At 49.5% G+C, this 22,835-nt stretch overlaps 9 protein-coding genes across 9 annotated transcripts; 6 read left to right on the top strand and 3 right to left on the bottom strand.

Annotated features, from left to right (window-relative positions):
• Positions 1-334: 334 nt before the first annotated feature.
• On the top strand, positions 335-1,203 carry PEX2_018250 (PfkB; the record flags this gene model as incomplete). Its single annotated transcript, XM_016739100.1, has 5 exons — positions 335-463; positions 523-681; positions 729-790; positions 846-953; positions 1,014-1,203. 5 exons carry the CDS (start codon positions 335-337, stop codon positions 1,201-1,203), a joined length of 648 nt encoding a protein of 215 aa, XP_016602987.1.
• A 705-nt stretch (positions 1,204-1,908) lies between these two features.
• PEX2_018240 (ribosome biogenesis protein BRX1) lies at positions 1,909-3,066 on the top strand (the record flags this gene model as incomplete). The annotated part of the gene is made up of 2 exons (XM_016739099.1): positions 1,909-2,144; positions 2,211-3,066. The coding sequence occupies 2 exons, from the start codon at positions 1,909-1,911 to the stop codon at positions 3,064-3,066; spliced, it is 1,092 nt and encodes a 363-aa protein (XP_016602986.1).
• A 674-nt stretch (positions 3,067-3,740) lies between these two features.
• PEX2_018230 (F-box protein) lies at positions 3,741-4,832 on the top strand (the record flags this gene model as incomplete). The annotated part of the gene is made up of 1 exon (XM_016739098.1): positions 3,741-4,832. The coding sequence occupies one exon, from the start codon at positions 3,741-3,743 to the stop codon at positions 4,830-4,832; it is 1,092 nt and encodes a 363-aa protein (XP_016602985.1).
• An 841-nt stretch (positions 4,833-5,673) lies between these two features.
• PEX2_018220 (Rab family GTPase) lies at positions 5,674-6,579 on the bottom strand (the record flags this gene model as incomplete). Its single annotated transcript, XM_016739097.1, has 5 exons — positions 5,674-5,798; positions 5,848-5,928; positions 5,978-6,367; positions 6,477-6,489; positions 6,559-6,579. The coding sequence occupies 5 exons, from the start codon at positions 6,577-6,579 to the stop codon at positions 5,674-5,676; spliced, it is 630 nt and encodes a 209-aa protein (XP_016602984.1).
• Positions 6,580-7,151: 572 nt separating this feature from the next.
• PEX2_018210 (uncharacterized protein) lies at positions 7,152-11,348 on the top strand (the record flags this gene model as incomplete). The annotated part of the gene is made up of 4 exons (XM_016739096.1): positions 7,152-9,491; positions 9,546-10,328; positions 10,383-10,732; positions 10,790-11,348. The coding sequence occupies 4 exons, from the start codon at positions 7,152-7,154 to the stop codon at positions 11,346-11,348; spliced, it is 4,032 nt and encodes a 1,343-aa protein (XP_016602983.1).
• Positions 11,349-11,727: 379 nt separating this feature from the next.
• PEX2_018200 (putative ATP-dependent Clp protease) lies at positions 11,728-13,625 on the bottom strand (the record flags this gene model as incomplete). The annotated part of the gene is made up of 2 exons (XM_016739095.1): positions 11,728-13,127; positions 13,187-13,625. 2 exons carry the CDS (start codon positions 13,623-13,625, stop codon positions 11,728-11,730), a joined length of 1,839 nt encoding a protein of 612 aa, XP_016602982.1.
• A 1,240-nt stretch (positions 13,626-14,865) lies between these two features.
• On the bottom strand, positions 14,866-15,443 carry PEX2_018190 (FAM207/SLX9 family protein; the record flags this gene model as incomplete). Its single annotated transcript, XM_016739094.1, has 2 exons — positions 14,866-15,375; positions 15,441-15,443. 2 exons carry the CDS (start codon positions 15,441-15,443, stop codon positions 14,866-14,868), a joined length of 513 nt encoding a protein of 170 aa, XP_016602981.1.
• A 555-nt stretch (positions 15,444-15,998) lies between these two features.
• Positions 15,999-17,358, top strand: PEX2_018180 (glycerol-3-phosphate dehydrogenase family protein; the record flags this gene model as incomplete). The annotated part of the gene is made up of 3 exons (XM_016739093.1): positions 15,999-16,060; positions 16,119-17,242; positions 17,303-17,358. The coding sequence occupies 3 exons, from the start codon at positions 15,999-16,001 to the stop codon at positions 17,356-17,358; spliced, it is 1,242 nt and encodes a 413-aa protein (XP_016602980.1).
• Positions 17,359-17,976: 618 nt separating this feature from the next.
• On the top strand, positions 17,977-22,708 carry PEX2_018170 (putative glycogen debranching enzyme Gdb1; the record flags this gene model as incomplete). Its single annotated transcript, XM_016739092.1, has 3 exons — positions 17,977-18,194; positions 18,258-22,575; positions 22,640-22,708. The coding sequence occupies 3 exons, from the start codon at positions 17,977-17,979 to the stop codon at positions 22,706-22,708; spliced, it is 4,605 nt and encodes a 1,534-aa protein (XP_016602979.1).
• Between the last annotated feature and the right edge of the window lie 127 nt (positions 22,709-22,835).

Here is a 22,835-nt window from a genome sequence, read left to right as displayed (position 1 = left end):
TTCCGCTCTGTCCTCAAGTTGCTTGCATTTGACAGTCTAGTATTCACATATTTTCCTCAGAGTCCCCAATTACCCAGGTGAAGATGAGAAGCTTCGTGCGTCCAGGATCAGTCGCCGTCGCGGTGGGAATTGCCCAAACACTCTCGAAGTTATGGGCCAATTGTTACAATACGGGCCGGCGAGTGCCGAATCATCCCTGAATCTCATGACCGTGCTTCCCTCCAAAACATCAGTGGCGTCTCAGCAAATCCAATCAAGCTTGGGGAATATGGTTCGGCTAGATAGTTGCATTTACCGAGAAATATTCAGTGAGCCAGCTTCCAGTTACATCATCATGAGCCAGGCCACCGGTAGTAGAACTATTGTCAATTACAACGAGCTGCCCGAAATGACTCGCACTGAGTTCGCAACTGCTGTTGAGCCCCTACTTTCCGTAACGGATCGGCCTTGGTTTCACTTTGAGGTGCGTTGAATATTGGCGAGGTGCTCAGCTTGTCACGAATCATGCTAACTTCGACTCAGGGCCGTGCACCAGATGTAACATTGGAATGTATTCATTATCTCCGGGAGCACTTTCCAGGGGCTCAAATCAGTGTTGAGGTGGAAAAGCCAGGTCGGCCAGGTTTGCAGGAGCTTGCAGACGCGGCAGACGTTGTTCTCTACTCGAAGAGCTGGGCCCAGGTAAGTACATTTTCGGCTTTTTCCAAGCACATCTAATATATGAACAGAACAATGGATATATATCTGCTGAGGATTGCTTGCGAGATCAATCATTGAAGACAAGCCGAGCGTAGGCCTTACTGCCCAAGATCCCAGAGAAACAATCTAACATATGTTGTTTATAGATCCTTGCTATGCTGTACTTGGGGTCATGATGGAGCTGCAGCACTTGAACCAAAGACTGGCAACTTTGCTCATGTCCCAGCGCATACTGAAGAAGTGGGAATTTGCGAGTGAGTCTTGACCTTCCTCATGCACTACAGCACAAATTATGCCATACTGATAGTCTATAGCACCATCGGGGCTGGAGATACATTTAATGCCGGCTTGCTGTACGGTCTCATCTATCGGGGTCATGATTGGGATTTCCGAAAGAGATTAGAGTTTGCAAATCTTATTGCCGGCTTGAAGGTCACCCAAGAAGGCTTCGCAAACCTGCAAAGAGCGTTAGACTTCCGTCATATTAACTCGTCCTTTGCTTGACTGAATTTTGTCCGATCTCCAAATTGACTAAATCAAGGTCAAATCTTTAATCAATGCACCACGTTGCAACTTATTGTATTAACCTTCAAAGTTAAAATCACAGGCTATATATAGAAAATTCGCTTGCACAAAGTATGCGTTTATTACCGCCTTCATATATATCTTAAAAGACATTCGAAAAGACATCTCAAAATTCCAAATGAGAAGACCAACGAAAAAGACTTACTAAAAAGACATCACAAGGTCGCAAACCCAGCCGACTATTCTTGTCGCCGTAGTCTAAAACAGTATAACACTCCGTTTTTATATCGATATTGAATAGAGGCTACAAAAGATATATATTTTGGTACAGGAAACTTTTTTGGTGCAGTGGACTTCAGCCTAATATCTTAGGGTGACGTTAGGCAGATAAATCGCAAGGTAAAACGTATGAAGTACTATATACTAGTACGTCACATTTTATAAAACAAGACTAGTGAAGCAAGATCGTGTACTCCGTACAGAGTAAGACACTAACAAACTGGAAGCTTTGGCAGGAAAATTGGGCGGTATGTATCGGCAAATACAATGGTAGCCCACATATCACGTGACACAGCAAGGTTCAGGGCGGTGGAAAACAAAAAATATTCTGCCGTCAACTTTTTGATCTCGGCCTTCTTTTGCACGATTAATTTCAATTCCATTTTGACACAATCAACAGTCACCATGGCATCAGTTTACAAGAGTGTTTCAAAGAAGGCGGCTAGACAGCCCACCGAGGATATGTCCGACGAGGATATGGAGATGGAGGAGCTCCTCAATGCGGAAGACGACACCACCGATAGCGAAGAGGAAGAGTCCGACGATGGCGAGGCGGCTGAGGTTGTGAAGAAGCAGCTTGCTTCTGGATTCATGCCCAAGACCCGAGTACTTATCTTGACCTCCAGAGGTGCTTCCTACCGGTATGAATATTGCGCCTGGAGATCTGCTGAATGGGTTTACTGATCTGACATTTTACTTTTCTCTAGCCACCGACACCTGATGTCCGATATTTGTGGCCTCCTGCCCCATACCTACAAAGAGACTAAGCTTGACACGAAAAAGAAGGCCGCCGGATACAACCTCCTCCTAAACTCTCTTGCCGACCTGCATTCCTGCAACGTTATCTTCTTCCTCGAGGCCAAGAAGAACGGCCAGGATCTTTATCTCTGGCTTTCACGCCCTCCTAATGGTCCTACTATTAAGTTCCACCTCAACAACCTGCACACAATGGGCGAGCTCGGCGCTGGATTCGCAGGGAATTGCTTGAAGGGCGGCCGCGGCTTGGTCGTGTTCGATCGCTCCTTCGACGAGCAAGGCCCAGATATGGGCGCTCCTGGTAGTGAATACCGTGCGCTTGTTCGGGAGATGCTGCGCGGAGTTTTCTGTGTGCCCAAGCGTGGTGTCAGAGGCATGAAGCCATTCGTCGACCGCATCATTGGTATCTTTGGAGTGGACGGCAAGATCTGGATTCGCGTCTATGAGATTCGCGAGTCTGAGCCTGGCAAGAAGAAGGAGGGCGAGGGCGAGGAGACTATCAAGCCCGTACCAAAGGGCAAAGACAACGCCCTGCCCGAGGTTTCTCTGGTCGAGATTGGCCCCCGCTTCGTTCTGACCCCCATTGTCATTCTCGAAGGCAGCTTCGGTGGACCCGTCATCTATGAGAACAAGGAATACGTCAGCCCCAACCAAGTCCGTAGCGACATCCGACAGGGCAAGGCTGGCCGTTACTCCCAGCGCCGAGACGGCCAGACTGATCGGGTGGCCAAGCGCTCCGATCTGGGACTGTCCGAGAACTCCGTGCGGAAGGTGGATGCATTGGACACAAGGAAGCTGTTTGCATAGAGGGTTTACGTTTTTTTTGTTTCGTCGTACTATTTCTAGACTTGATATCCCTCGGGATGATGTTTCGACTACATGTGTATATTTGATGCGACGCTTTCATCATGGTCTGTTAAGGCGTCGGGGCAAAATCTCATCCTGGTTAATTTCAAAAGTTGATTATTTCTATCTGTTCCTTGCCTTTGCCTGTTTCATTTCCATCTGGAGAGCTTTGTCTTTAGAGTGGTTGGACCCCGCGGATGCAAGGGGCAACATTAGCTAAGCGCCATATAAAGCCCTCGACGCCATCGCCCCAACCCAGTCTGCCTTTACCTCCTGACACCATCTATAATGGCATCATTTTTGTTGGCTAGCCCTATATGGCTACAAGGAGGTTGCCCTTCCAATATGTTTACTCTTGATCCCACGATGTCTCTTGCTTCTATCAGCCCCAACGGCGGGGTCTATATCCAATAGGTCCACCGTACGCGCGACAAGTTCACGGGTGTTGATTACTTCAATTCGTGACAACACTTTCCAACTTGATTCATACATAAATCGTCGAAAACCAACCGTTTTTTTTCTTTTGAATTACTTGATACAAATAACCTCTCATCAGGTAAGTCGTCACTCATTGACACTCTATGAGTCATTCTAATGGTGTTATTCTTTACAGCAACAACATAGATATTTCCATCATGCGAATTGATCAGCTTGCAACGGAGCTTCTGCTCCATATATTTCGCTCGTGCAACTCAGTTTCCGATGTCTTGAATTTATCAGTCATTTGCCGTCGACTGCACCGCGTCCTCAACTCAACAAGCAAACTGCATATCCTAGCCAGTGTCGCGGAGACTGAATTCGGTCCCCTTGACGATATCATCCAAGTGGTGACGCAAAACGAGAGTCAGCCTGCTCATCTTATCCGACATGCACCTATGTCTGGTCCCCTTCTCAAACAAGTTATCCAGCTCGGTCTAGTGGCACGAAAATGGGAGACGATCTACCCGTTTAAGAAGTGGAAGATAGACTTTGAAAATCGTCGCTCGCTCACCGACGAAGAGCGATTACGGCTGCGCCGCGCAGTCTACCGGCTCTGGCTGTACCACAGTGCATTTCATTCTGGTGTTTATGATCGCCATTCTCGTAGTCTTCGCCATGTGGTGTTAGAGCGCGCTCAGTTGCTCCACAATTGGTCCACCCAAGAGCTGGCCGAGATTGAGGATTTGCGCCTCGTCATGGGTGATATTGTCCAAAATCACATATGTCCTAGTAATGGGACCATTCAACGCAAATTCCGCAAGCGTTATCCAGACAGCAGCCAGCAACTCTCGTTCAATATACACCTTAATTATCCTTCGTCTTCAACTGTTTCTCTGTCTTCACATGACCACTCCTTGCTTCAGAAGGGCCCCGAGGCCTCGATTCAACAATACTTCCATACAGCGCACCCGAGCAATTATGCCGAGTCGCCAGCCAAATTCCGGTCTCGGTTTCGCAATGACCTCTCCCATGACCCCGGGTATGAAGGTTGGGGTGACGAGATCCCACATTATTACATTATGCAGGACATGCTGAAGCTCGATCCTGGTCAGATATTATGGTTGCGCGACCATGCTTTGCTGAAGGAACAGGTAGAGGAGTACGTATGGTCTCTAGGGGAATGGTTCCGCAACAACGGTGAAACATTTGGTGACACGCTGGAATATGTCATGAATGAACGTGGGCTCGAGGTTGGAGAATTTCGATCTGCAGTGGCTAGTCGTGAGATGGGCATTGTCCTAGACTAGATTTGTTCTTGTTGGCCTTTTGAATTTATCGAAATAATACAGACATGTGTACGAAGTACTCCGTATGGTTTTTCTCTTTGCAGTTTCACATGGGCTCCACCCTTGCTTGATCATAGAAAAGGTGACAAAAAAAATACATAGTTCCTACAACATACGACACATAGCGTGGGTAAATCTCCATATGAACCCACGCACATCTTTGAAATATATGAGCCCCTGTTGGCACTGTCAATCACACATAAGGATCTACTCTCCTATATTGTAGCAAGTGCTGTCCGAACACAGGCGCTAATTATTAAAACGGGGCTATTTGGAAAAGGCTGGCCCCGAGAAATAAATTGCCCTGTGGAGCACGTGGGCCCTGTCTTCAATGACATGAGGCATTAACACTACTCCTTGTTGGAATTCCATGACTACAGCACTGTACACTTCTACTGAAATGGGTGGAATGAATATACGAATTTGAGAATTTTCATACAAAATTCACGCAGCCGCAATGTTAGACGCCCAACCAAGCTGTGTTCACCATCGTAGAAACATATCAAGCACACCAGTCGGCGAGCAGAAAAAAAAGGGGATCAATTTCGTTGAGGACCACGGGAAAAACGAACAAAAAAAAAGGACTGAAGAAGGGGAATCCGGCAGCCGGTAAGATCAATTCCGGTAAAGTAGACCCCTATCTTCCCGTGTGTTTTCTCTAACAGATCCTGCCTGTGTATCATCTTTGTAGCCGTTGAATTTCAGACTCCAACACAGATCAAGACCATCTCCATGTCACATCACAAAAGAAGAGTCGTGGCAGTCGGTGCATCGTCCTTGCATCGTCCTTGCGAAGGGTAATTTAGCAGCAGCCCGGCTTCTGCTCGCTGTCTTGCTTGCTGGGGTCGATAACGGGACGGCGGTCGAGGACCTGCTGGCCACCCTCTCCGTTGTCGAGAGCCTTGCTGGAGACAATGCGGTAGATTTCTATCGAAATTAGTATTCCATACCAAATTCCAAGGAATCAACGACCAACCTGTAAGGATGTTCTGGAAAGCCAGCTCGACATTGCTGGCATCAAGCGCGGAAGTCTCGATGAATGAAAGGTTGTTCTCGCCTATTGAATGTCAGCGCCACACAATGAAACTGATAGTTGGAAAACGCACTGGCAAACTGCTTGGCCTCCTCTGTGGGGACCGCACGCAGGTGGCGCAAATCGCTCTTGTTACCAACGAGCATGATGACGATGTTCGAATCGGCGTGATCCCGTAGCTCCTTCAACCACCGGTTAACATTCTCGTAGGTCTGGTGCTTGCTAATATCGTAAACGAGGAGGGCGCCGACAGCGCCACGGTAGTAGGCAGAAGTAATCGCACGGTAGCGCTCCTGACCAGCGGTATCCCAAATTTGTGCCTTGATTGTCTTCGAGTCGACTTGAATGGACCGGGTCGCGAACTCCACACCGATCGTTGACTTCGAGTCCAGGTTGAATTCGTTGCGGGTGAAACGACTCAAGAGGTTGGATTTACCAACACCAGAGTCTCCAATAAGCACCACTATTCACTCCATAATACCTCCGCGGTCAGCCTCGAGATCATTTGGGAAGGGGCACAAGGGGGGTGGTGGGTAAAATGGGCGGGCATCAGCATAAGGTGGCGACGGTACCTTTGAAGAGAAACTGGGGGAATATCATCATCAGCATATATTTCTGAGACCTGGAGGAGCTCGTCGTCCCAAATCAACTCACGTCATATTCGTCGTTGGCCATTTTGAATGTGATCGAGCTAGTAAAGCTCGAAAGGTGGTATCGAAGTACAGGTGAACGTGGCGGGGAAGTGAAGACTGAGGGGTGTACTGGGATACTTGAGAGGGCGAAAGTCAGATACGTCAGTACTGAGCTCGCAGCAGGCAGAAAGAAAACCAGGGGAGCACACACACACGGGAAGTAATAGAGAATCAGCAGGGGATAGTCAGTGATACCTGGGCCGAGTGTCTCTCCTTAATCGTGCCCACCCATTGTGGCTTAGCGTGCGGATCACGTGGATTGGCGTTTGACGCGCGGGCGGTATCTTTTATCAATGGGCAGTAACCATTGACTTTCTTGGTCTTGTTCTTGCTCGCTTTGCTTTTGCTATTATCCGCATGCTTTTTGTTCGCTTTAGTCTCTTATCATATTCAAGATGAAATACAGTATGTATTCGCTCTATTTTGATCTCCCGAAGCCCCGAACCCCCGAAATTCAAACTTCCAACCCGAGCACTGTCTTGCTTGTACCTTGGGCACGGGGCATTGGACGCTAAACAATGAAGTATTTGCTGATTCAGTTGCCAGGCGACCACAATGACATCTGATTCTGAAATTAGCAATGCCGCTGACCGAAGTGGAATCGGTGATGCCGATTCTCTGGCATCTACGGCAGCAAGTGAAGCGGAAGCGGAGTACTTCGTGAATGACATCCATGCGGAACGGAGGTTCTACGTTGAGCCAGATTCTGAGGATGATGAAGGTAACTTTGTCACTCAGTATCTGGTCGAGTGGGCCGGGTACAGCATGGACAGGTGCAGTTGGGAGCCGAAGGAAATGTTTACTTCGGAAGAGACACTAGATGGCTGGGAGGAGAAAAAAAAGCAGATCGCGGAGGGCAGAGTGACTCCCTTCAATCTCAAGTCATGGGAAAAGCGTATGGCAATGTTGGAGAAGAAGACAAAGAAGCGAAAAGAAGCCCGAAGGCGGAAACGAGAGCAAAGGGCACGACAGAAATGCCTCCCTCGAGCTGAATCATCTCGACTGGCCAATCTTGATATCACAGATGCCCGTGAGCCCGAAGCAGACATTGCACCAAACAGAGCTCCCAGTCGCCTATCCGTGGATTCCAACGCTTCGGCCTTATTCATTCCAGCTGAAACCCTACCGCCATCAGAAAATGTGGTGCCTCGCCAATCGCTGCAACAAAGAGCACCTCCGAGATCAGTTACCTCCAGTGCGCAAACGAATCGGAACGAGTCTATAGGATCAACAACCTTGATTGCACAAACAAAAACAACCCCAAACAAGCTTCCAAACTCACGACTTTCCCAGCTCGCGAAGAAACCTACCGCTAAGCAAAAACCCTCGGCACGCCAGTTAAGCCCTCCACCAGCAGCAAAGCCAACATTGTCTTCTTTTGGTACGGGCCCGGGGGCCCAGCGCGCATACCGTGATCACAAATTGAATGAACGAGCACCGGATTTGTCACAGATGGAGCTGAGGAAACCGTCTGAATTCGCACCAAGGATGAACATCGGCATCACCACCTCAATCGTGGGCTCATCTGTAACAAGTCCCAAGTCCCCGGAAGCCCAAAATCAACCCGCTTCTGAGAATTCAATGAGCTTCACCGGTCCACCAAAACAACATACTGGTCCAATAAACGATGAAGCTGCAAATCAGCCGGAGAAATCTGTTGCTCTCGCACCCTCATCAGTCATGGCTCCTTCAGTGCCTCGCTCTTCGAACTTAGGCTCCACTGTGTTAGTTTCCTCGTCGGCTGTGTTGTCTGACCCCAGTGCACCGTCGAATCCAGAGGAACCCGTTGGCCATGTAAATTCTACTACTTTTATTATCTCACCAGCTACACAATTAAAGCCCATTTCACAGGCCAACCTCACTCGGCTTGCCGATTCTGTAGATACTATTGTCTCTACTTTCTCGCCGCCAGGTGAGGCTCCTTTGACGAATCCTGTTGGGCTGTCAACATCTGCCCTCACTGCACCCTCGGCAGCTCCTTATCCCCGCCCCCCATCACATGCCAATATTGACAGACCTACCAGTCTCTCGGCCTCTACTATTTCGGGTTTTACTTCGCTCGTTCTTCCAGGAGCCCGTGCGGAGGCTACTTCAATTCAACCTGCTAGACTCCCCGGTTATAGCCTTACTACCCAGTCACCAGCCATTCCAACTAGGCCCCGTGCAATGGCCAATTTCGAGAGGCGTACTGAGAATCGAGACTCTCAGGACAGCCGCGGGACAGTCCGAGGCTGGGACAGCTATAAACCAGACTCAACCAGACAGTCTAACAACACAATGGTAGCCGATACCTACCGACCGTCAGAGCTATCTCGTCGATCATCACCAACCCGACGGTCATCACCAAACCGACGGTCACCACCATATCGGCGGTCACCCTCTCGTCGGCCACGGTCACCCCCCTCTCGAAGGTCACCGCCCCCCGGTCGACTATCAAGGTCTTCTTTGCGTGATATGGGTGATTATTATGCGCCTCGTAGCCCATCCCCAACCTATTCTCGGATTGCGTCACGATCTTCAGACTCAATCGGGTTGAATGGGAACCCAATAGCCAATGCTCAGTCATTTGCTCCCACCGAACCTAGAGCCGGAGCATCTGCTCCACCTAGTCTTTCCATCGCGGCCCAAATTGCCAGAATGCCGGTGCGTGATAGCTGGGCGCCCGGTTGCATCAGGATTAGTAGATACTTTTGCAATAAAGCCCTGGGAGAGATTCTCGTCCATATGTTTATCGGACCTGGCAAGAGACCCCTCGGTGCTTTCAGATTATGCGGCATCCGTTCGGATGTCCAATCATCTCTGATCCTCGCTAAGAACCCGAGAACAGGCCAAGTTGAGGTTTGGTTTAAGCACCTGTGCACAGTCAGAGAGTACGAGAAATTGTGCCAATCTAGTGTGAGTACCAGGTCCGTAGATTTATCTCTTATAGAATGCTAACATTGGGTATAGGAGACAAATTCTGTGCTGAGTACCGGCTGGGTCGAGGGCTTCAGCGACACCAACGAAAACCTGTTTCATCTGGCAGAGGATCTCCGAAAGGACGACCTCATCGCCATTCACTATCCTATGGGGTCAATAAACCTTGCCTGGGTTGCTTGGTCACGTGGGTCACAGGAATTCAGATTTCCACGTCCCAAGAATGAAGTGCCACCCGGCATTCCACTACTCATTGCTGCTCGTACTATGCTCGCACCGATCGAAGTTCTAAGCTCTAGTGGACAACCACATGGCTTTTTGCCAGATAAATCGCTTTCACTGCGAGTCGAGCCTCCTAGTGCAGATGATGGGCTAGAGGCTGACGGCCCTTTAAGACGGTCGAACTTCCAGCATGATATGGGGATTGGTGGATCCTTGCAATCGCGAGAGGCGCCAACCCCAGTGCGAGCCCAAATCTTCCCACCCGCAAGTGAACTCAAGAATAATTCAAATTCCGCTAACGCCCACCCACAAGAGAACATCGCGGTCCAAGCAGCTCAATTGGGCCGAGCGGCTGAAGAGATCATGAGAGCCCGCAAAATCGAGGTGGAAGAGCTTGCGACAATTGAGGAAGGCGGGAAATCATCGAAGGCGGGTATTTTCTATTTGCACTTTCCCAAAGACAACGACGAAATAAAACAGGAACTGCAGTTTCTGCAGCTACTCTTGAGTCACCATGAGAAGATTGTTTTCACAGGCGATAGCCCCAAAGATTGGGCAAAATTTGTGCAGAACAGCAGACAGGGCGTGGCCATAGTATGTTATCAATATTCACAGGTTGAAAATTGTCAAACAACTAACCGAGAGCAGTTTCACGAATCATTCGCTGGATATGATACCTTACGTCCTCCACTCAATTCTGTGCTTCCTTTCAGTTCGTTCAATTTCTGGATTGTTCGCATTCAAAGACCACTCGAACTAGTTGATCCCCGTTATTGTTCACCCAGTGACCACCATCTACGCGTCTTTCCATATGGTGGCGTCATACTTCTCACCGAAGACATGTTGGCAGACCTCAGAGGAGTGGCAGTCACTCTCCAATGGATTCGGAGCGCAAACAAACACAAACGCAAATCGTGGACGTTGATGTTTCCCCCCGGGATACTTGAATGGATTGAAAGGAGACTAGGTGATGAAAATTACTCGCAAGATCATGAAATGTAAGTCATACCTCTTTACCACAATTTGGATCAAGCTTCTAACGAAGTTGAATATAGCCTACTGCTCATCTACACGTTAATCATCAAGAACAACGTCACGGACCCTCGCGTGGACTTGTTCGACAAGGCTAGTCTACACCCCAACTCAAAAAGCAACGTCATCGCACCCTCTCTTGATGAATACGGTACTCGCACAGAGCACCATGCCCTCGAAATCAAGGACAAAGTTGAACGCGACGCAGATCATCTGATCGAATTCTTCGCAGGGTGGTCATTGATTAACATACCACGTTTCCGGAATTTCGTCGCTGTCACGTCTCTCGGTCCTTCCACTGGGCCACGGTGGGACGAATGGGGCCATATGACTGTCATGCGAACTGGTTTCGGCCATTTCTTCAAGCGGTTCAGAATAGACTCGGTGGGCCTCATGGCCTACCTGTCGGGTGTTTCCAAGGCACGCCCTTCTGGTACTAGCCAAGTAGCTACCCCGTTGGCCGTGGCCACACCCCAGACGCCTAATTGGACATCTCACAACTCCAACGCCGCTATTCAGTCTACCTTCACGGGCAGTCCCAACGGTAATGGCACGAACAAGTACCCTGCTCCATACAAGTGATCTTTGCAAAGTTCCGACCATAGTAGGTCATCCCTGTCCTCATATTCCCCTTCCTCTTCCTGCACAGTCTTTTATGATACCCCATTAGTTTGCTCTTGTACATGTTATGCCTAGAAATCTACGAGGCCATGAAATGAATCCAAATTCTATGAAAGTTTACCTTGGAGACTCGTAGTCACATATACTAGTTTCGTCCAATCGCATTAAAATTGAGATCCAATTTCTGATCAGTAATGGAAGACCTATCATACGAACATTCGGAATTTCCAAAAGTATAGTTCGTTAAACTGCACGCTAATTGCCGCCAATGCAACTATGACAAAGAACAACACCTAGAAAGATAAAAAATATGAGATGAAAGCATACAAGTTATTTACACTTAACCAGTCGCTCGATTCTGGTACTCCTCGAAGTTCGACGCATTGGAGCCATCCTGATCGTCTTGCGTCTTAGTCTTTTGATCCTGGTCTTTCTTTTCCCCGCGAGTCTTTGCTTCCCATTGGCTTTCCTCGGCGGAAATCATAGCATGGAAACGCCCGCCCTGTCCACGAGCAAGGTAGATGGGTTGTTCCTTGCGCTCAGCCACAGCCTGGGTCACGAGGACAAATTTCACGCTCGAGCCGGGAGCTTCGAACATGGCGTCACTGAGGATGGTCTCCATCTCAGTTCGCAGCGCACGTGCGCCGGTGCCCATTGTGAAGGCATTGCCGGCGATTTTGTGGAGTGCCGGTGTGGTAAAGCGCAGCTCGATACCCGAGAGGGAGAATAGGGTTGTGTATTGGGCTAGAAGGGAGTTGCGGGGTTCGGTTAGGATGCGCATAAGTAAGGGTTGAGACAGTGCAGAGAGAGCAGCGGTGACGGGAATCCTGCCGATTAACTCAGGGATGAAGCCGTAACTTTGCAGATCTGAGGGTGTTAAGAGGTCGAGTGCGTTGAAATAGGTTGGCTCGGCACCAGAACCGGCTGGCGAGGCAGAGGAGAAGAAGGGGAGGTGCTTCTTATACAGCGCTTCTTCTTCAGACCCTGGGAGGATTGGAAGTGGCTGGTTGGCGGAGATATTTGGCGAGCCAGGGAAATCACTACTGTTTGAGGCGGGCCGAACTGGCTGACCAAAGCCTATTGATCCACGGGATATTCGATCCATGATAGCCTTGTGTAATCCAACGAAGGCGCCAGAGAACACGAACAAAATATTGTCAGTGCGCACATTGTACACTTCTCCCTTCGCGGCTGGGTTAGGGTTGTTGGGATGGAATGACCCATTTCCCAAGGGACTGTTGGAGGGAAAGCTATTCGGGGCACTAGTTGCGCGGGGATTCTTCTCTGGCTTGGCCTGGACCTGCACGGTTGTGCCTTCAATGATCTTGAGAAGCGCCTGCTGTACTCCTTCACCACCGACATCTTTGCCATGACTAACCTTCGCAGCTGCGATCTTGTCCACCTCGTCAAGGACAATAATTCCACGCTCTGCCTGCTCCACGTTGTAGTCTGCAGCTGCCAAAAGTCGGTGAACACACACTTCCGCGTCCTCTCCAATGTAACCGGCTTGGGTGAACACCGTGCAGTCGGAAATACTGAAAGGCACAGAAAGAACCCGAGCAAGAGTTTTCGCCATAAGTGTCTTTCCTACACCGGACGGACCAAGTAACAAAATATTGGACTTTTCAAGGTGTAGCGGCGACGTATCGGCGAAATCTGCTTGCTCCAATGGGGTGTTTGAGCGGGATTTGGGGGGTTGAGGTATGCTGGCAGACTTCTGTGCGCCTGTAATATCATCTGCTGTATGGAAGAATAAATCAGAAAATGAGCGATGCATCCAAAATCAATAGGTAATATACCGTCTAAGGGATGAATCTCAAGTGCTTCCCTCCGCTGGCGCTTCGCGAGAGCCTCGGCTGCTTCTTCCTCCCGGCGCACTAACTCTTGCACGCGCTGGTAGTGATTGTACACGGCGACACTGAGCACTTTCTTTGCACGATCCTGACCGACGACATATTGATCGAGATATTGCTTTAAGACTTTCGGTGTGATGCGGGGGGCGCCAAAGGCCGGTGTTGATCCCAATGGGCCGCGAGTAGGACCTCCTGTTTCATAGCTACCGGTAAACGGTTGACTTGTGAATTCTGACCGATTGAATTGCGACCATGTCGGAAATGTGGTGGAGGAGCTAGACAGTTGGCGTGCTGACCCGCTATATAATTGGGGAAGCCGACACCGGAGAATGCCACGACGAGCCAAGGTGGCCGGGAGGCGACGCTGGAAATGCCGCCACAGCATTGCTGGGCGCCAGTAAGTCACAAGGGGTTTATGAGAGGCGGATAAAGAGCCCTGCAGTTACAAAGTAAAGGAAGGATCTCGGGGGATTGGAGAGCGATGGATCAGATACCGGATAGCTTTCCCCGCAGGTGATCTTATCTGATGAGTCATCTGGCCGATGAACAGGTGGTCCGGCTATTCACGGGTAAATTCAACTGATGTAGTAGTTTATGTTGATGATACAATTAAAGAAGATCGAGAGCTATATTTGGGGAACTAGATCTATAATTCTCCATATTAACATAGGGAACTAATATCCAACAAGTGTCGTGTCCAATATTCGGTGAGAGATTACCACGGGCCCTTAGAAAATGGTTCATACATAGCAACTCCTGGTGTTATCCTCCAATAGTTTCAAATATGGCCCATGGGGATGCAGTCATGTGGTGGCAAATGAGCAGTTACAGCTCACACCAACAAAATCGAAAGCGCTATCAACCCATTACCGATTTGGCAATTGCACGAGGCTGGACCACTAACACAACTCAAGGCCAGACAGCAGTATGCCGTCAACAATGATCCCAATGTCGAATCCCTCTAGTTCGATATGTGGAGGGCGACGTCACATGTGTAGGAGTCTGAGTTTCACCAATCATTCCGAGGAGACAAAGGTCCTCATCTCTACATATCTACACAGGTATGGAACCCGATGGGACTTGATGGGACTTTTGATCTCCCGGAAAGGGTTGAGCGGCCAGGATTGGAAGTATGCGGGAATGTGCTTGAGAACATAAGCTGGCTAGAAACCCAGCTTTCATTATTTAAGTTGTTGTAAATCCAGGTTTGATTCCTGCGGGCAGAAATAGAGTAAAAAAGTAAGATATATGCAGCTCTTTCATGATAACGATGGGTATTTGGTTATTGGTTTCTAATGTTGAGGGCTATTCGATGGCGTCCGTGGCCCCGGAAGGCGTTTTATACCCCAGGAATAGAGGGATACTTGAATCGCAAGACCTGCTTGGAATCGGGTGTAGAATTCACCGTCCAGATCCAATAGAAGCAAGTGGTTCGATCGTGCTTTGGTTGAGCGCGTGCACTCCAATTTGTTCGCCTAAACTCAAATTTGAGGATAGTCTCTGGGTGCATTTTTTCCACGTTGTTGCCGGAATTCAGTTGTCAGACAAATGTTCACGGCTAACAGCAACCACAGTGGTGGCTCGGTCACCGACTGAGAAATCTTTATTTTCATTCTGGCCACCCTTTATTTATTCGCCTTGAACACAGGCTGTTGCTCCATCGTCTGTGAAATGAAGTTACGGAGAGCCGACCACCGACCGGCCGTCGGGTTCGACTCGGTGCTCGCCTCGCCATTGTTGGTAACCGGGGCTGATGTGATGTTGGACATCTCGGTCAGGTTCTTGTTGAAGCGGTCTCGCTCCAATTTCTCGAGTTTTTCCCGGCGCTTCAAGGCACCCGGCTTGTGTCTCAAAGTCTTCTGTTTGATCACATTCACCTGACTGGCGGCATCGTTGGATTCTTCAGCCTCGGGCAAGGCATCGGCCAAAGATTCGAGGTTGGCGACAAGTTTTTTTGATGCTCGTCGACGCTTGGGAGTCTTCTGAGAATTTTTCTCAATTTTAGACACGAGGGCAGCATGCTTGATCTGACGTTTATCCCTCTTGCTCGTGCGAAATTCGTCACCGAAGACACTGGGTTTGGCTATCACGCCTCTGCCCGAGGCAGTTTTCGTTGTTGATTTGCGGATGGGAGCCTGTGAAGATAAAACGATAATTAACCGGCTGAAAGTGGAACAAGATAAGTGATAATTGCGCTTACCATGTTGGCATGTGAGATCTACAGTGGGGAGCAACGAAAAGACGAAATTGCGACGGGAAAAGCGAAGCCCCGACTACAATTGTTCACCGCCTGAATCCACTCTCCCCACTGTTTTTTCCAGGAACTCAACGTTGTTTGGCTCTTCCGATCAATTACAATTAGTCCATGCGTGTGTCAAAAAGGCAAAAAAGAAGAAAAAGAAAAAGAAAAAAAAGAAAATCAAAAGTCCGCTTTGACTGACGTTATCAAAGTTCTCGTGTGCTAAATTGCCTCTCCGGTGACATCAGAAATCGTGGTCAGAAGGCAAACCCGAAAAGGCCGAAAATCATTGGGGGCCCCAACACGATAACTTGTATGGATATACGTCTCAACCTACGTCGGATCTGCGTTCCTCACACCTATACCGCATTTCGACCTCGGTCACTCGCCCGGCCAGCCACCCGGTTCCAGACCCGATTCATAATTCCACCCTTGCCCCCACCGATTTCTTCATTACCTTTTAAACCCACCTCCTCCGGACCTCTTTCCCGCAGATCAATCGTGTCTTCTGCAAACATCATGGGTTCTATCGCTCCTTATCAGCGCAAGCACAAGATCACGGTGGTGGGCTCCGGTAATTGGTAAAAGATCAGCCCCTAGCAGGACTCTGGATTTGTGCTAATTGTGTTTACTCGATAGGGGCTGCGCCATCGCCAAGATCGTTGCCGAAAATGCGGCCAGCAACCCTGATCTCTTTGAGGAGAAAGTGGAGATGTGGGTATTCGAGGAGAATGTTGAGGTTCCGAAGACTTCTAAAAACTACAATGCTTCAAACACTGGGCCTCAAAAATTGACCGAGGTGATTAACAATGTCCATGAGAATGTCAAGTACCTCCCTGGAATCCAGTTGCCAGTCAACCTGCACGCCAACCCGTCCCTGGAGGATGCGGTGAAGGACAGCACACTTCTCATCTTCAACCTGCCTCATCAATTCATCATTAAGACCTGCGAACAAATCAAGGGCAAGATCCTCCCCTACGCACGTGGTATCTCCTGCATTAAGGGCGTGGACGTCAACGGAACAGGTATTCACCTCTTTTCCGAGACCATTGGCAGAATCCTTGGCATCTATTGTGGTGCCCTGTCTGGCGCAAACATCGCCAATGAGGTCGCCCAAGAGAAGTGGTCCGAGACCAGCGTCGCCTATGATCCCCCACACATGGACTCCCAGGTGCCCACTCCCCAGCGATCGCCTTCTTCCTCCACAACCAACTTGGTGGAGTTCCAGCACAAGGACACCTCGGGTCAAATCTCGGAGGTCAAATTGCAGGCCCTGCCCTCAGAATACCCTCCCGTCGACCATGCCGTGCTGAAGACCCTCTTCCACCGCCATTACTTCCACGTGCGTGTTGTCAACGATGTTGCCGGTGTGTCTATCAGTGGTGCTCTTAAGAACGTTGTTGCTCTGGCCGCTGGCTGGGTTGTCGGAATGGGATGGGGTGATAACGCTAAGGCTGCTATTATGCGCGTGGGCTTGATGGAGATGGTCAAGTTCGGAGACACGTTCTTCAGCGCCACAATTGACAACCGCACCTTTACCGATGAGAGTGCCGGTGTGGCAGACTTGATCACCAGCTCCAGCGGTGGTCGTAACTTCCGGTGTGCAAAGTACAGCGTTGAGCGCAACCAACCTATCGAGGAGATCGAGAGGACTGAGCTCAACGGTCAGAAGTTGCAGGGTACCCTGACTGCTGTGGAAGTCAACAGCTTCCTGAAGAACCAGGGCATGGAGCATGAGTTCCCTCTGTTCACTGCTGTTTTCCGTAAGATTTCTCTCCTGTCCTCTCCCGTGTGACCACTCGACCCAAGCTAACGTTTCACAGGTGTTTTGGAGGGAACCATGAAGGTCGAGGAGATTCCTTCTTACATTGAGCGGTAAAAAAAAGTCCCTTCTAGTGTCCTTTGCTTCTATGTTTGTGTTACTTATCAGAACGTTTGGTTCCGTTATAGCCCCCCTCAGGCCCGAACCCCGATTTCTGCATCAAAAATTTCCAATGGCGAGGATAATGGCGCTCGGTTCATTGCTGCACGATTATAATTAGGGCTGGGATTGGGCATTGGACATTGTATAGACTTTCATGACCTGTATTAATGAACTGCATGCGGATTATATTCTAGACATTTGATTTGAATCTAAGACTGTTCGATTCATGCATGATCCAGCTCCGTTGGATGTACGTCGACGTAGGTGTGTACAAAGTAGATGTGTTGATGTGTTGACAGCTCAAAATACCAAGGAAAATCGATGATGTCATTCCCCGCGCGGTCTGGGCTTTCTCCAGGAACATATGAGGGGAACGCTGGGTCCTCTATCCCCGACTTCTCCTTCCCTGCTTTTCAATTCAATTTTTTTTTCTTTAAATATTCCCCCTTGTCTCACCTCTCTGTTCTCTTCACTATCGCAGTGAAAGTAGGGTGAATTGTTCTAGATTCTTTTGTACACCCACGATCCGTTGGTTTAGATCCGGATTCATCCAATCGTTATCGACCCATCGCAATGGCCTCCCCACGTCAGGTCTACTTGCTTCCATTGAAGGATGATGGTTCTCCAGACGTACCCGGTGGATACATTTACCTGGCCCCGCCGCCAAAATCTGGATACGTGCTTCGATTCATCATCGAGGGAACGAGCTCCATTTGCCGACAAGGTAGTCTCTGGGTGAATATTCCCGAGGAGGGAAAGCCCTTTGAACGTTACTCATTCCGGGAGTTCAGGTAGATCCTCCCAGTTCTTATATGCTATCTAGATTGAGACTGGCGGTTACTGAACAGAAGTAGACTGCAACCCAACTTCAATGAGAACATTCAGATCGATATCCCCGTTACATTCGCCGGAGCGTTTGCTTTCTACACCACATTTTCTCCGCTACCAGAGTTCTCAGTCGAGGAGGTGTCCGCTCCAAACCCGACTCAGACACCTGTTCACTACATTGATGTGTCGCCCAAACTTACCCTTCAGGAGAAAGACTTGCCGCTCAATGCACTCTCTATTTTTTCGGTGATCTCAAAGTTCATGGGCCAATATCCCACAGACTGGGACAGACACCTTCGAGGAATTGGTCAGCGGAACTACAACATGGTTCATTTCACACCTCTCATGCAGCGTGGCGCGTCCAACTCGCCCTACAGTATTTTTGATCAATTGGCGTTCGACAGCGAGTTTTTCCCTAATGGAGAAGATGATATCGCCTCATTAGTCGCGAATATGGAGAAAGATTATGGCCTTCTCACGTTGACTGATGTGGTCTGGAATCACACAGCTCATAATAGCAAGTGGCTGGAGGAGCATCCCGAGTCTGGATACAGCGTGGAGACCGCGCCATGGCTGGAGGCAGCTCTCGAGCTGGACTCGGCGCTTTTAAAATTCGGTGATAGCCTCCAAGATGTCGGTCTTCCGACGGAATTCAAAACCGAGGAAGATCTGGTGACCGTCATGAATGCGGCACGCAAGGAAGCCATTGATGGTATCCGTCTATGGGAGTTTTATGTTCTCGACGTAAAGAGCAACGTCAAGAAGATTTTGGATGAGTGGATAAATGCAAACATCGATCCTGCCCTCGTCGAACGGGAAGAGATGCAGCAGTTTAAAGGCTGGTCGCTCACGCAACAAGCTAATGTTCTCCGCTCGATTGGAATCCCATCCGTCAAGCAGGTTCTCGGACGGTTTGGTCGGGCTGTAGACCCAAAGTTTGGAGCAGTTGCTTTGAATGTCCTTTTTGGGGATTACGATGAGGGACATACCAACCTCGCCGAGGTTGAAGCTTCCTTGACCCAGCTCCTCGATGAAGCCAACTTGCCATTCTACAAGGAGTATGATGCAGACGTTGACGCTATTATGGATCAACTGTTCAATCGCATCAAGTATCTCAGAGTTGAGGACCATGGTCCTAAAATGGGTCCTGTCACCAAGGAAAACCCATTGATCGAGACTTACTTTACTCGCCTTCCTCTCAATGATGTCACGAAGAAGCACAACCCCAAAGCCCTGGCTTTGGTCAATAATGGTTGGATCTGGAATGCTGATGCCATGAAAGATAATGCCGGCCCCGATTCCAGGGCCTACCTACGCCGCGAAGTTATTGTGTGGGGTGATTGCGTAAAGCTTCGATACGGATCCTCCCCCGAAGACAGTCCGTTCCTCTGGGACTTTATGACGCAGTATACCCGCCTTATGGCCAAGTACTTCGGTGGCTTCCGCATTGATAATTGCCATTCGACGCCACTAGTGGTTGCAGAATATCTGCTGGATGAAGCTCGCAAAGTTCGGCCCGACTTGACTGTGTTTGCGGAACTCTTCACGGGCTCGGAAGAGGCTGACTATGTCTTCGTCAAACGCTTGGGCATCAATGCTCTGATTCGCGAGGCCATGCAGGCTTGGAGCACAGAAGAGCTGAGTCGCCTAGTGCACCGTCATGGTGGTCAGCCGATCGGTAGTTTCGAGATGGATTTACCTTCTGCTGGCAGTAGTCATGCCATTGCATCAGCTAGGTCTGGCAAGACTGACGAAAATATCACTCATATTCGGCCCTGTCCAGTGCCGGCCTTGTTCATGGACTGTACCCATGACAATGAACTACCTGCTCAGAAGCGCGATGCCAGGGACACTCTTCCAAATGCTGCCCTTGTGGCAATGTGTGCCTCTGCGACTGGAAGTGTGATGGGCTACGATGAGGTTTATCCCAAACTCATCGATCTCGTTCACGAGACTCGACAATACGTCTCCCACTCCTCTGATTCCGAGAGTCTGGTCGTTGGATCTGGAGAGGGTGGGATTGGTGGCGTCAAGAAGCTTCTGAATGAGCTTCACACAATGATGGGAGTTGAAGGCTATGACGAAACCCACATCCATCACGATGGTGAGTTCATCACTGTCCACAGAGTCCACCCCAAGACTAGAAAAGGTATCTTCTTGGTTGCACATACCGCATTCCCCGGCAATGAGACTGGCGCGATTCTTGCCCCCACTCATATTGCCGGTACCAGTGCCAAGCATATCGGATCGTGGCAGCTTGAGGTTGATGCCAGCGATGAAGCCAAGGCGAAAGTCCTAGCCGATGAGAAGTACTTGAAAGGCCTTCCCAGCCATACCCGTGACGTAGAAGGCACCAAGATCGAGCAAAACGACAAGGAAGTCAAAATCTCCGTGTTAAAGTCTCTTGTTCCTGGGTCTATTGCTCTTTTTGAGACATGGATTCCCGGCGCAGACCATGCCGATGGGCTTGAAAACAACCTCGCCAATGGCGCGGATGACGCATTCTCTGAGCTCAGCTTGATTGATCTGAACTTTGTGCTGTATCGCTGCGAAGCGGAAGAGAGAGACTCTAGCGACGGTCAGGATGGCATTTACAGCATTCCAAAGCACGGTCCTATGGTCTATGCTGGTCTTCAGGGCTGGTGGAGTATCCTTGAGGATATCATCAAGTATAACCAACTTGGCCACCCACTCTGCGATCACTTGCGAGAGGGTCAGTGGGCTTTGGATTACATCATTGGTCGCCTGGAGAAGGCGGCTTCCAAGGAAGGATATGTGGCCTTGAAAAAGCCTGCCGCATGGCTTCTTGAAAAGTTCGATGCTGTCCGCAACTTGCCCAACTTCCTTTTCCCAAGGTATTTCGCTATCATTCTGCAGGTTGCATACAATGCTGCGTGGAAGAGAGGCATTCATCTCCTTGGAGACAATGTGCGGCACGGCCAGGAATTCATTCATCAATTGGCTATGGTCAGCGTTCAGCAAACTGGTTATGTCAAATCCGCATCATTGTGGCCCACCAAGATGGTCCCCAGTCTTGCAGCCGGACTGCCTCATTTTGCAGTTGACTGGACAAGATGCTGGGGAAGAGATATCTTCATCTCTATCCGTGGCTTGTTCCTTTGCACTCAGCGCTTTGATGATGCTAAGGAGCATATTATCGCTTTTGCAAGTGTGCTCAAGCATGGCATGATTCCCAATCTGCTGAGTAGCGGGAAGTTGCCAAGATACAATTCTCGGGACTCCGTCTGGTTCTTCATGCAATCTATCCAGGACTTCATTGAAATGGCGCCCAACGGCATCGATATCTTGCAAGAGAAGGTTCCAAGACGATTTTTGCCTTATGACGATACTTGGTTCCCCTTCGATGATTCTCGGGCATACTCTCAGTCCCCGACTCTTCTCGAATGCGTCCAGGAAGTGTTTCAAAGGCATGCTTCTGGTATGTCTTTCAAAGAATACAACGCAGGTCCCGATCTTGATCGTCAAATGAAGCCCGAGGGTTTCCAGATCGACGTGAAGGTTGACTGGGAAACGGGCCTAATTTTCGGAGGCAACCAGGATAACTGTGGTACTTGGCAAGACAAAATGGGAGAAAGCACTAAGGCTGGAAACAAAGGCTTCCCTGGAACACCCCGCGATGGCGCTGCTATTGAGATTACCGGTCTCGCCTACAGCGCTCTGGCGTGGGCGGCACGTCTCCACGAATCCAAGGCGTATCCCCATGAGGGTGTTGATATTGGCGATGGCAAGAAGATTACTTTTGCCGAATGGGCCGGCAAAATCAAGGACAACTTCGAGCGGTGCTACTTTGTTCCCCTCGATCCCAGCGAGGATAGCCAGTACGACGTGGACGCGAAAATCGTCAACCGCCGAGGAATCTACAAGGATTTGTACAAGTCTGGCAAGCCCTACGAAGACTACCAGCTCCGTGCCAACTTCCCCATCGCAATGTCAGTCGCCCCGGAGCTATTCACGCCTGCAAAGGCTCTGGTGGCTCTGTCGATTGCCGACTCCGCAATTGTGGGCCCTGTGGGCATGGCGACACTAGACCCATCCGATCTCAACTACCGTCCATTCTACATCAACTCCGATGACTCTGATGACTTTGCGACTGCCAAGGGTCGCAATTACCACCAGGGTCCGGAGTGGGTCTGGCAACGTGGTTATTTCCTCCGTGCTCTGTTGCATTTCGATCTCCTGCGCCGAAAGACGCCCGAGGAACGGACTGAATGCTTCCAGCAAGTCACCCGACGACTTGATGGTTGCAAAAAGGCATTGCGGGAGAGCCCCTGGAAGGGTCTAGCAGAATTGACGAACAAGAACGGAGGGTATTGCGATGATTCCGTGAGTTGCTTTCGTTATAATATATATCTCACTGTGGATAAGATACTAACCGAAAAATATATAGGCACCCACCCAATCCTGGTCTGCCGGATGTCTACTTGACCTTTACTATGACGCATCTAAGCATTCCTAGATTTTCTTTCGACTTTTTGGTACACGATTAATTGGATATTCCCCTGAACACATCGCATATTATGTAGATATCATGCATTGAGATATTCCCTTCCAGCGTTTTAACCATATTCATAGTTGCATTCACT

This window comes from Penicillium expansum (assembly GCF_000769745.1).
Source record: "Penicillium expansum strain MD-8 chromosome Unknown contig48, whole genome shotgun sequence".
Classification (NCBI taxonomy): Eukaryota; Fungi; Ascomycota; class Eurotiomycetes; order Eurotiales; family Aspergillaceae; genus Penicillium; species Penicillium expansum.
This window is presented reverse-complemented; position numbering and strand designations above follow the sequence as displayed.